The sequence below is a fragment of the Camelus bactrianus genome, chromosome 16 (genome assembly GCF_048773025.1).
Source record: "Camelus bactrianus isolate YW-2024 breed Bactrian camel chromosome 16, ASM4877302v1, whole genome shotgun sequence".
Taxonomy (NCBI): Eukaryota; Metazoa; Chordata; class Mammalia; order Artiodactyla; family Camelidae; genus Camelus; species Camelus bactrianus.
In genome coordinates, this window is record NC_133554.1 from 54827552 (window position 1) to 54839978 (window position 12427).

The window sequence follows — 12427 nt, forward strand, 5'->3', positions numbered from 1 at the left end:
GTTGACTTGAATAATGGAAAGTTGTTTAAACAAATAAAATCTGGAATTCAGGTAAGGAGTTGTGGCCTTCGAGGTTTCTTCTGGGCTAGGAGGTCTGTGCAGGTAAGAGGAGAGCCTTCACTCAGAAATTACTGGGCCCAGATTTTGAGTCCCTGATTCATTCACTGAGTATTGAGTACTGTTGTTTGCAAGGCAGTGGAAAAACAGCCATGACCTAAGTGTGCAAAGATTCCTGACTTTATGGAGCTTACATCCTGGGTAGAGAGATAGGAAATAAATACAGAAACAAAATATATAGCATGTTAAATACTGAAGTGCCTTGGAGAGAAATAAAGCAAGGGAGGAGAATTGGGAATGTTGGAGTGGGGGAATCAAGGAAGGCTTCACTCATCAGGTGAGGTATGAGTAGAGACCTGAAGGAGGTGAGGAGGGAGCTGTGCAGACATTGAGACTTGCAGGTGCTGTCCTAGAGGCAGTGAAACGAGGAACGGCAAGGAGGCCAGTGAGTCACGAGCAGTGTGAGCAAGATGGAGGGTTCGAGAGATAAGGGCAGGGAGATACAGGACCAGATTAGAGGGCCCCTGGGGCTGCCGTGAAGGCTTTAGCTTTTAGAGAGGCAGGGCAGCAGAATGGTTAGAACAGGGTCTGTGGTGCCAAACTGCCCAGGTTAGCATCCCAGCTCTGCCTCACCAGCTGTGAGATCTTAAATGAGTCACTTACCAGCCTTTAGTTTCCTCATCTGTACCGTGGGGATAATAACAACACCCACCCCTTGAGGCTATTAGGATTAAATTAATTAAAGGATGTAAATGTGTATAAACTAGTTGATGTTCACAGTTAGAGCTCCTGTTTACCCCTGAGTCAGATGTGGCGAAGGGGACGCTGGAGAGTTGAGCAAGGAGCACTGTGATGTGACTTAGATTTTCAGTGGCTTTTCTGGCTGCACTGCTGAGAACACAGCAAAGGCAGAGTGGAGACCAGTCTGGAGGCTACGATGCTAAACCAGGCAAAGGTAGTGGTGACGTGGACAAGGTAGGAGCTGAGCAGAGGAGGTGATGAGAAGTGATTTGATTCTGGATGCCATTTAGAGATACAGTTGCTAGGACTTGCTAATGGATCAGATGTGTAGGAAAGAGAAGAATGTGGGTGGTGAGTTGGAGGCGACCGGGTGTTTCCTTGTAGGCATGTTAAACAAAATGCCTTTGAGATCCAGGTGGAGCCATTGACTGGGCAGTAGGACATATACACGTCAGAATTCAGAGAAGGAAGTCCAGGCTAGAGAGAGAAATTGAGGACTTGACAGCATATATATCCTTGGCCTTTTTGAGCATGACTAATAGTAAGAAATCTTACTGTGTGTATTTTACATACATACTTGCATTTTATAGTGTTGATTCTCATTATTCATGATGGTTACAGTCTACAGAGTTGCCTGGAACCCTGAGTTCTCAGTCATGAACCATGGCTCCTGGTAGGGCAATTACAGGATCCCTTTGAGCCTCTGGCCACAACATTTTTGTCAGCTGATCAGTTTATAATCTTGTTTTATGTATGTTTCTGTTTAAATATATTGTTGATTCATTAACATTGAATTCATGGCCAACAGCACTGTAGCGCGTGCCTGAATAAAGCTTATCTAACATGTATGTTCTCTGTATTGCACATCATAGTTTTCTTCGCACTTAGGAACACTGGGCAGCACTTCAGCACTATACTTGGGGGCCCAATAAAAAGCACAAAAATGCAAAAAATGTGGCACTAAATAGATCGCAAAAAGACAGTCGTTTAGTGTGAGAGCTGATACGAGAAGGTGCAGCGCTGCCTTGTTCACCTCACCTGGGAGTGTGCACATCCGGTGGCTCGGATGTTTTGCCCCTCTGCACACGTCCGCAGTGATGGTGAAAGCACCTTGGATATTGACTTTGTGGTTACAAATAAATTTCAGCAGGTAGGCATATTCACAGATATGAAATCTATGAATAAAAAGGATTGACTATTTATATTCAGTGTGTGTATTTTTTTGAACTGACTTATGAACCTATAGTTTATTTGAGGCACTCTCATAGTTTGTGTTTTCTATTTCATTTATTTTTTAAAAGTTGGTCATAACCTGTAATGGATTACAACATGCAGTTTGAAAAGTATGGTATGGGTTAAAACCATGAGACTGGATAAGTTAGTTTACCTCTGGAGGGAAGGCACCATCATGGTTCCCTGAGGCTGGGAAGCCAGAGTATGAGTTGAGGGGAATGGCTTCCTACCTTCCTGTAAATGCTTACGCCCTTGGGTGTCCTTCCAGGTGACTGTCTTGGTGCTGCAGGGCCGGCTGGACGAGGCTCGACAGATGCTCTCCAGGGAAGCTGATGCCAGCCCCACCTCTGCAGGCATGTGCCGAATCCTGGGGGACCTGATGAGGACAATGCCCGTTCTCAGTGTATGTGGGAGCAGCCTTGCTCTTCTGAGTCGTGGGAGATGGGTTCATTCAGTGAGCATAAGGGGTTTGTGTGGTGATGGCATCTCACTGCGTCTCTTCTCACAGCCTGGTAATACGCAGACACTCACAGAGCTGGAGCTGAAGTGGCAGCACTGGCATGAGGAATGTGAGCGGCACCTCCAAGATGGCACATTTGCCTCCAGTCCTCACCTTGAGTCTCTCTGCAAGGTCAGTGGGAAGCAAGTCCAGGCCAAGGTCCGAGTTGGTTTCTCCCAGGGGCTGTGGCAGCCACCGCAGCAATGGCAGGAACTCGGTCCTCCTTGGACAGGGCTGTTTATGGGCTCTGTCAGGAAGGAGAGAGCTTTCCAATCAGGGGCTCTGGTAGAGATCGGGAGCATTGTTAAGAAGGTGTCCTCAGAGCTGAGGGAAAGTGTCTCTCTCCTCAGATCATGCTGGGAGACGAAGCTGCCCTCTTGGAGCAGAAGAAGCTTCTGAGTAACTGGTATCATTTCCTAGTGACCCGGCTCCTGTATTCTCATCCCACAGTAAAACCCATGGATCTGTACTTTTATGCCCAGGTGAGTCTGAGCTCTTCGGGGTTGGGGCTGGGAGAAGGATTCTGGGGGCTCTGCTCCCTGCTGGGTCATTTTCAGCATGTGGCCTCCTTGAGTTGAACCTCCTTGGAGAACAGGAAGGGTCTTTCCTTTGGCCCTCTTTGAAGGACTCCATCATCCTTCTCCAGGGTTCCCTACACAGCAGCCCTGTCTGTCCCCTTGACTCTCTGCTTCCATCCGGGGATTGAATGGGTCTCTACTTTTCCACAGTCCAGCCTTGACCTGTTTCTGGGAGGTGAGAGCAGCCCAGAACCCCTGGACAACATCTTGATGGCGGCCTTTGAGTTTGACATCCACCAAGTGATCAAGGAGTGCAGGTAGGACTCGCTGCATCACCACTGTTCTAACCATTTTTAGGTGTTCAGTGCATTACGTACATTCACAATGTTGTACCACCTTCACCACTGTCTTTTTTCTAGAATGTCCTGTTCTTTCTTGCTGGTGTCTTAGCCTTCTTCACACAGAGTTGCTCCCCTCCACAGCCCCTCCACCGCCCCATGTAGGTAGATAATGGCTTCTTTCTGGATGAGCTTGGGGACCTTCCTGAGGCCTGAGGGCTACTGTATTTATAACGGTAGCCATTTCAGAGATGTATTACTTAAAATAATGTTGCAAGAAATTACTTCGATATGTAAAACCCATGAACAGCCAGCTAGCCTGTTTCTTGGAACCTGATGGACAGGCAACCACCTTAAGGGACATTCTCACTCTCTAGTAACCCAAAGGTTATCACACCATCTGGCTCCTGGCTGCGTCTGTTTAGGGCAGGGATTCTACATCATTCCTCTCTGCAGAAGGGTGTCTCCTCACTGCACTGAGCCTTCAGCAAGGCAAGAAAGGGAGTGTGAAACATAATGAATCCAAAGTAAAGCTTTCCGGAAATATTCATGAATAGTAAGTTAGAAAGAATATACCCTTCCCTCTTGTGCATCCTGGAAAAGTGGGTATTGTACCAAAGACTCCGAGAAGAGAAAGTTGGGAACTGCAGCAGGTAGCCTTGCTCAAGTATGAAATTCACTGACTTTGACTGGATCTTTTTTAGTAGATCTGGGCAGTGGGAAGGGTTCCCTGCTGCTACCTGCTCTTCTGTTTCAGCCAAAAGAAACCCAGAGCATCAAAATGGTGTTAGATTTGGAGAAAGAAAAATGGGGTTTTGTGTCGATATTCTTTTCATAGTCCTATATCCTCGTGCAGCCTCTCAGGGAGACCCTGGGGGCCTTGTTCAGCACTCTGTCTGTGTCATTAGTTCTCCGCCTCAGTGGTTGCTACCCTGCAGCCTTGGAGGCTGGTGTATCCCTTTGGGAAGACACCCGACGGGGACTGGAGTGCGGTGTGGCTCCCTTAGCTCTGGGGTCCTCTGTAGCCACCTTGCTGGCTGTTTTGCTGTAACCATCAGCTAGAAGTCTAGGTAACAGCAGCTGATCTGGGAAGCTGGGGTGTCATTTCCCCCACCCAGCCCACTCCACCCCGCTCAACTTATTCGATGGTTATTACACATCTGTTATATGCTCCACGCTGTATCAGGCTTTGAGATTACAGTGATTTTTCTTGTATGAAATTTACAGCCTAGACAAGACGTTTTGGGACTTCTCTAGAGAAGACACCATATCTGATTGGAAAGTCAGGGAAAACTTCTTAAGGAGGTGACACTTAAGCTGAGTTCTGCTGCACCCCAATGTTCATAGCAGCACTATTTACAATAGCCAAAACATAGAAACAGCCTAAATGTCCATCAACAGGTGACTGGATAAAGAAGATGTGGTATATTTATACAATGGAATACTACTCAGCCATAAAAACCGACAACATAATGCCATTTGCAGCAACATGGATGCTCCTGGAGAATCATTCTAAGTGAAGTAAGCCAGAAAGAGAAAGAAAAATACCATATGAGATCGCTCATATGTGGAATCTAAAAAACAAAAACAAACAAACAAAAACAAACAAACAAAAACAAAGCGTAAATACAGGACAGAAATAGACTCACAGACAGAGAATACAGACTTGTGGTTACCAGGGGGGTGGAGGGTGGGAAGGGATAGACTGTGATTTCAAAATTGTAGAATAGATAAACAAGATTACACTGTATAGCACAGGGAAATATACACAAAATGTTATGATAACTCACAGAGAAAAAAATGTGACAATGAGTGTGTATATGTCCATGAATGACTGAAAAATTGTGCTGAACACTGGAATTTGACACATTGTAAAATGATTATAAATCAATGAAAAATGTTAAAAAAAAAAATAAATATCCTAAACAGTTAAAAAAAAAAAAAAAAAAGCTGAGTTCTGAAAAGTTCAGTGAAGAACACCAGAAAAGGCAGAGAGAAAGCCTGGGAGAAGGCACAGGCATGAAAGAAAAATGGCCTGTTACCTGCTTAGGGACTGCAAGTATCTCCGCAGAAAGACTAAACAAGAGGTGGGCTGAACTGGTGACAAAGATAAGAAAGAAATCAGATTATCAGGGACCATATATACTCTTCCCAGTAGTTTTGACTATGAAAGTGGGGAGCCATTGAGGATTTTCAGCAGGACAGTGCCATGGAATTTGTATTTGAGAAAGGGTGATCTGAAGAGTGAGGACAGCAAGGCTGGTAGCTGGGAGACCAGACCTAAGGCTAGTAATAGTCATCTGTGTGGAAAGTGGTAATAGTGACAGAGTGGTGCTAACAGTAGATCTATCAGTCCTGTTAGCTCCACTTGAAAATATCGTACAGCCAGCTGCCTCCCACTCCCTCCACAGCTACCACCCTGGCCCAGCCACCATTACCCTTGGCCTGAACTATTCCAGGTGGCCCCCAACTGGCTTCCCACTGTCACCTGTCTGTGTTGTCCATTCTCACAGAACAGCCCGCATAATCTTGTAAGACTTAAACCATGCCATTCTCCTGCTTGTGTCCCAGGGGCTTCTCATCACAAGACCTTAAGTGAGCTGGCCTCTGCCTACCTTGAAGTTTGAGTCATAGGGGCTTCACTGTGAAGTGGGAAGAAGAGAAGCTTACGCTTTCCACCCCTGAGCCTCGACACTGGCTATTTCCTCTATGTCAGGAATCCTCCTTCCCCTGGTCTTCCTTTGGCAGGTTCCTTCTCATCCTTCCCCTCTGCTCATACAGCCCTCTCGACTACTCTTCTATGTACTCCTTATTCTAGGAGGAGTGGGGGCGGGTGTGTTTTTATATTTGAGGAGGCAACTTTTTACATCGTCTTCTCAGTTTACACTTTCTCCTTTTATATGATATTCTTAAGACTGGTCATTTCTGATTTCATCTATTTTAAAATTTTTCATAACTTTAGTCTCTGAAGATAGCTTCAGAGTCTCAAAGCACTGTACTGACCGTTATAATTCCTCCACTTTGACAATGAAGCTGAAGTTAAAAGAAGTGAACTGGCCAGTCGCTGAGCAGCTGGACTGGATCTGAACCAATTTCAGTGCTTTCCCTTGGGACATGGCTGTGCTTTTTAGCATGTCAACAGTTACTGGTGAGCAGTTTAGTAGGGGACAAGTTTCTATTTTCTCACTTTTTTCTTAAAACAGTCCAGGCAGGCAAATGGTAAAATTACTTCCATCTTATAGATGAAAGGGAAACAGAGACAAGTGACTCAAAGGGCAGTCTCAAGTTCAGTTGTAATACTTTTTCCATTAAATTGCTACCTACTTAGTGAAATAACAGTATTTAGTTAAACAATTGATATACAAAGGACCTATGATGAAATTAGAACAGTTAAGAGCAACAGTATTATCCAGTGAATCAGGGTTTGTTTAGAGGCCTGTCATAAAGAGGTATCATATTTATTTGGATTTTTTTGTCTAAAAAGGACAAAGTCAAGAAGGAATGCAGCAGAATTACGAAATTGTGAAGGTCATGGCTAAAGACAACCCTGGACCAAGGAATAAGTCTTTAAACGTTTGAGCACTGCACTTTTGTATAGCATGTAATGAATTTTTAGAACTTAGTATCCAGGGATGGTAGTAGAAATACAAGTGTTTTTTGGTTTTTTATTTGTTTAATGTCACATTTAAAAAAAATTTTTTTACAAGTTTTTTTAAAAAATTGGCATAGTTTTTTGAATGTCAGATCCACGTGCATAACTTGTAATAGAGTTGGAGTATATCTAATAATAGGAATGAATTTTAGGGAGGCCAACATGATATTCCTTAATGGTGGAATTTTGGAGCAGACGGAGTATCATAATGTCCATATCCCTAAGACCAAGGCAGAAGTTGTAAACGTTTATCCAGTAAGTCACTGTAAGCCAATCCCTGTTCTTTTTATGTCTTGAAAGCAGTTTTTACCTTAATGAATGATTTCACCTAGGAAAGTATACCTGCTGTTAACAGTCTGCTCCCTCCACTTGGGCTTGATTTTTGTCTTAGAGAAAACAACCATTAAAGTTTCTTTTCCCTCTCTCAAGATGTAAAAAATAGTCAAGCCGTATATACAAATACAGAAAGGCCTATGAAACAACTCAAAGTGATGTATGCACACTGACAGTAAGGACATTGGTATACTCTATGCAAAGTGATGCTGGGGAGTTAGTGAATAGTTGGTGCTGTAAAGCAGTGGTTTCTAGGAACTTACTTACAATCAGATCTTTAGAGGGCCCTAGAAAACTTCATTTTTAACAAGGGCCACAGATGATTCTATGTTTTTATTAAAAGTGTGGTTTGGGGAAGGACTTTTAACCTTCACTGTGTGTCAGATTACATATATAATAAAATCAAATTTTAAATCATGTAATTGAATAAAAATAATGTCTTTATAAAGTATTAATAACACAAGGTTGTTTTTAAAGTGACATCATAGGTATATAGTTGTATTCGTAAAGTATGCTCATCAAAACTGCAGCAATGAGAAACATTAACAGCAAATCCAAGTGCAAAGATACTCCTTTGAATTTCATGTTTCATCAAGCATCAAAAACCATCAGCCTTTTAGTTTTCTTATACATTATTCTGTATCCACATTCTCTATGTCTAATTGGATCCCTGGATTTTATTTCATTTTCTGTGTGACATCCCTATAGAGATGTATCATGGGCTGCTTTGAGGGCTGAATGTCCTTCTTGGTGTCTGTTGTTAGTCCTCACCTAGCACAGAGAAACTTCTCATTCTGTGCTTCCAAACAGAGTCCAGCTTGTCGCTGTCCCTCCCACCCTTTTTAAGCAAAGAACGTGTGTGGTTCCTGCTTATGCTTCACTCATGTGGGCCGTGGCCTCTCACCCTGATTTTGCTTCTTGCCTTTGTGTCTGAACCTAAGCATCGCCCTAAGCAACTGGTGGTTCGTGGCCCATCTGACGGACCTGCTGGATCACTGCAAACTGCTCCAGTCGCACAACCTCTAGTAAGTATGCCATGGCCATGCCAACCCTCTTCTCGCCACCACCCAGGCCCGGGAGGGCAGAGTGAACCAAACGCCTAGAATGGAGATCGGGCTGCTGAAGGGGGCCCTGAGTAGAGCAGGCCAGGAGTCTTGGTCTCATGCTACGTTTTATTCCAGCTTTGGATCCAACATGAGAGAGTTCCTCCTGCTGGAATATGCCTCAGGACTGTTCGCTCATCACAGGTAGGAAGGCCCTAAGAGTGTGGGGTGGCAGCAGGGTGCTCTTCAGCCTGTGGCTGCCGGTGGAGATTGGACTGTGTTCTCTCCCATCTGGTTCCCTGAAGGCTACAAGGGTTGGGGGAGGAGCCATCTTGGGTGCCAATTCCCAAGCCCCAGGGCAGCACCTGGGCTTGGCAGGCCCTCATGTCTGTCTTCCTCGGACCTGTGCAGCCTCTGGCAGCTGGGAGTGGATTACTTTGATTACTGCCCTGAGCTGGGCCGAGTTTCCTTGGAGCTGCATATTGAGCGGATCCCTCTGAGCACAGAGCAGAAAGCCCTTAAGGTGCTGCGGGTTTGTGAGCAGCGGCAGATGACTGAACAAGGTGAGCTGGCTCTCCTCCCAGCACACTGTGCTCACGCCACGAGGGCCAGACTGGGGAGAATCCGGGCAGTGGATGCCAGGAGGTAAACCAAAACACAGGGGAGTTATTGGGGAGGGACAGAGAGCTAGGGATCCACTGAGACTTAGAAGCAGTTGAGCACATTGCCTTTTATGAGGTCCTGACCCATTTCTCGTGCTTTCGCCAGAGGGCAGGGCTGGGGCAGCCATGAGTTTACCTGTTCTAAGTGGGTTGCTGTTGCTTGGTAAGGCTGGCTTGGTTGGGGAAGCTGGACCAGGGGCGGGTCAGGAAGAGCACAGGGAGGAAACGATGATGAAGTTTGCCCTTTTTCTTCTCCCCTCGCTGTTGAGTGATAAAAATCTAAGTTGTTATTCTTCCCAGAGGCATTGCATGCTTATGACCATCTCTGAAAGCATGTGGCATCAAGACCCAAAGGATGATAGGATTTTCAGCACCTGGACAGATAACAGAGGTGCTCAGCTGTGGGGAGCAGTACAAATCTTTTGCCACCCATGAAATGAAAGCCAGTCCTGCCAGGGTGGGTCATACTGTTAACAGAGCCAAGAGACAATTTATAAACCATGAAGTTCCTAGTTCTACTGGTCCAACTGTATTTGGAGCCCATGGAGAAGCCCTATAAAGCTCGGAGGTGGGAAGGTTGCTCCTATCCCAGCAAAGTTCAGGAATGGAGTGATCTGTAGGGTGAAAATGGCACCTTTTCTCTTTTTCCCTGCAAAGTTCGCAGCATTTGTAAGATCTTAGCCATGAAAGCTGTTCGCAACAATCGCCTGGGTTCTGCCCTCTCTTGGAGCATTCGAGCTAAAGATGCCGCCTTTGCCACGCTGGTGTCAGACAGGTGGGCTCAACTGGTGTGCGCTTCCTGGGTACTGTCTGGGAAGTTGGGAGGCTGAGGAGGTGGGCCTGGGACTGCCGCTCTGATCTCTGGCCTTGGCCTTGCAGATTCCTCAGGGATTACTGTGAGCGAGGCTGCTTTTCTGATTTGGATCTCATTGACAACCTGGGGCCAGCCATGATGCTTAGTGATCGACTGACCTTCCTGGGTGAGTCTTGCCAGGCTCTGTCCCCTGGACCTTCAGCACAAGTGGACAGTTGTGAAGACTGGAGAGACTGTTCTAGACTTCTCCAGTCCAAAAGACATAGAACCCCGTGTGCCAGTCTCTACAAAGCATATTTTTGGGTAACATTTTATTTTCCAGTAATCTCAAACTTAGAAGTTGTAGAAGTAGTGTAAGGAATAAGGAACTCCCACACACTTTACCTAGACTTACTGGTTATTTGTATTTTGCCTCATTCATTCTCTCAATCAGGTTTTTTGGGAAAAATCTGAAAGTAAGTGGAGACATTGTTCTCCATAAATACCTGAGCGTGTATTTCCTAAGAACAAGAACATTCTCTTACATAACCACAGTTATCAAGATCAGAAGGTTCAGCACTGATACAGCACTCTCATCCGATCCACATGCGTATTCTCATTCCATCAGCCGTCCCAGTGATGTCCTTTATTTTGTCCAGGTTTGCGAATTTAGTTTGCAGGTCTTTTTAGTGCCTCTGCCTTTGCTGGTGCTTCCTTAACCTTGACATTTTAAGGGTCAGTTCAGCTCTCTTGTAGAATGTTCCCACTTTGGGTTGATCTCATGAGCAGATTCAGATTATGTATTTGGGCAGGAATTCCACTGAGGCGACGTGTCCTCCTCAGTGCTGTCTGCCCTCTTACTGGTAGAGTTTGCTTTTGATCACTTGGTTAAAGCGGCTTCCACTAAGTGTCTCCTCTGTGCAGCACCAAGTTTCCCTTTGATTTAACAATTTGTGGAGAGACTTTGAGATTATTTAAATGTTTTTTCATAAAACTTTGACCCCCTAGTTTCAGTAACTACTCGTGGTTTTCTGACTGCCACCCCCTGTGTTTTAGTTGGCATTCCACTGTATGGATGCCAACAAAGCATCTTTTTCCCTGTTTATCCTTTCATTTACATCAGGAATGGTCTCATGGGGGTTACTTTATTCAGTGTGTTATAATCCATGATGCTTGTTTATTTTGCTGCTTAGATTCTCCCAGGTTTGGCTCTTGGAGCCCCTTGTAAGCATGTGTTTGAATCCTTTTGGTCCCACTGATCTGTGAGCTTGGAGACCGCTCTGGAAGAATTTCTCTGCTCCGTGGAATGGCTGGTCTGGGGTCTCTTCTTTTGTTTAGGGCCAGAGGTGACCTAGCGCTCTCTTTCCTCTATAGGAAAGTACCGCGAGTTCCACCGGTTATACGGGGAGAAGCGTTTCGTTGATGCCGCTTCTCTTCTCCTGTCATTGATGACTTCTCAGATTGCCCCACGGTCTTTCTGGATGACGCTTCTAACAGATGCCCTGCCCCTTCTGGAACAGAAACAGGTACAGGTTGAGTCCAGTGATTTTCTTCTCTGCCTGCCATCCTGTCGCTGTTGCAGATATGTACCTATCCATTGTCTCCTAAGTAGGCCTGTGTGTGCGCGTGTTCCCCCCACAGCACCCACTCTGTGAGAAAAACTACTTAATTTGAAACGAGGCCGCTATCTGCTGACAATATTCAGCCCAGGGCCCTGACAGGAAGAGCTGAGAGTGAGAACAGGGGTGCTCTGCCCTGCCGGGGTTGCATATACAAAGCACACTCCTCCAAAAGGGATCCAAGAAAGGGTATCTCAGCCTGGCCCTGTGCCCAAACCAGGGCAGGTTTTGCCTGGGGAGCAGCTAAGTGAAGCAGCATCTCTCTCCTAGGTGATTTTTTCAGCAGAGCAAACATATGAGCTGATGAGGTGTCTGGAGGACTTGACTTCAGGAAAGCCAGTGTGTGGAGAGCCTGATCCCCAGCGACTCCAGGTCAGTTTAGCTTTTCCAGTTTGTTCGTTCCACAATGTAGAAAGGCTCCCCGCCAGCACTGGCTCCTTAAAATTCATGTGCCTCTTAAGTTATCTCTTAACCTGTAACTGTGACACACCAACTTTTTAGGAGAAAATGGGGTGATTCTAGTATTCTGGTCTCACATTCTTTCCTGCTGATCGGTCACAGTGGTCCTTTGCATGCAGCTCCATCTCTTAAATTAAGAACTTGCTGGACAGTACTACTACATGTTAAATGCCTTTTTTTTTTTTTAACCTTTGGATTAGCCTTGGGAGCTGTGAAGAAGGGAAACTTCCTGCTGTACCTCATGCTGGCTCTCTGCTTTTAGGATGACGACGTAGAGACCACCAAAGTGGAAATGCTGAGACTTGCTCTTGCACGAAATCTTGCTCGGTCAATTATAAAAGAAGGCTCGCTGGAAGGTTCCTGAAGCCAGCTCCAACATGGTATCTTTGTAAGGCTATGTATATACATTTTTAAAAGAATAAATGTTTTCTTTTGCAAATGTAAGGCAAGTTCTTAAGAGTCCATCTAGGGAGTTTTTAA

General features: G+C 45.4%; 1 protein-coding gene and 1 pseudogene across 2 annotated transcripts in view; one reads left to right on the forward strand and one right to left on the reverse strand.

Annotated features, from left to right (window-relative positions):
- Positions 1 to 12386, forward strand: part of NUP85 (nucleoporin 85) — a 29992-nt gene extending 17606 nt beyond the window's left edge. For both annotated transcript variants that reach the window (XM_010950781.3, XM_074343666.1), the window contains 12 exons: positions 2300 to 2434; positions 2540 to 2662; positions 2881 to 3012; positions 3259 to 3365; positions 8313 to 8396; positions 8553 to 8618; positions 8826 to 8977; positions 9734 to 9851; positions 9956 to 10056; positions 11244 to 11395; positions 11759 to 11860; positions 12210 to 12386. In XM_010950781.3, coding sequence (XP_010949083.1) covers positions 2300 to 2434; positions 2540 to 2662; positions 2881 to 3012; positions 3259 to 3365; positions 8313 to 8396; positions 8553 to 8618; positions 8826 to 8977; positions 9734 to 9851; positions 9956 to 10056; positions 11244 to 11395; positions 11759 to 11860; positions 12210 to 12311 — 1374 coding nt within the window. In that variant the 3' untranslated portion in view covers positions 12312 to 12386. The remainder of the gene's footprint in view (positions 1 to 2299; positions 2435 to 2539; positions 2663 to 2880; positions 3013 to 3258; positions 3366 to 8312; positions 8397 to 8552; positions 8619 to 8825; positions 8978 to 9733; positions 9852 to 9955; positions 10057 to 11243; positions 11396 to 11758; positions 11861 to 12209) is intronic.
- LOC123615583 (DNA-directed RNA polymerases I, II, and III subunit RPABC4 pseudogene) lies at positions 7963 to 8256 on the reverse strand (annotated as a pseudogene).
- Positions 12387 to 12427: the final 41 nt, after the last annotated feature.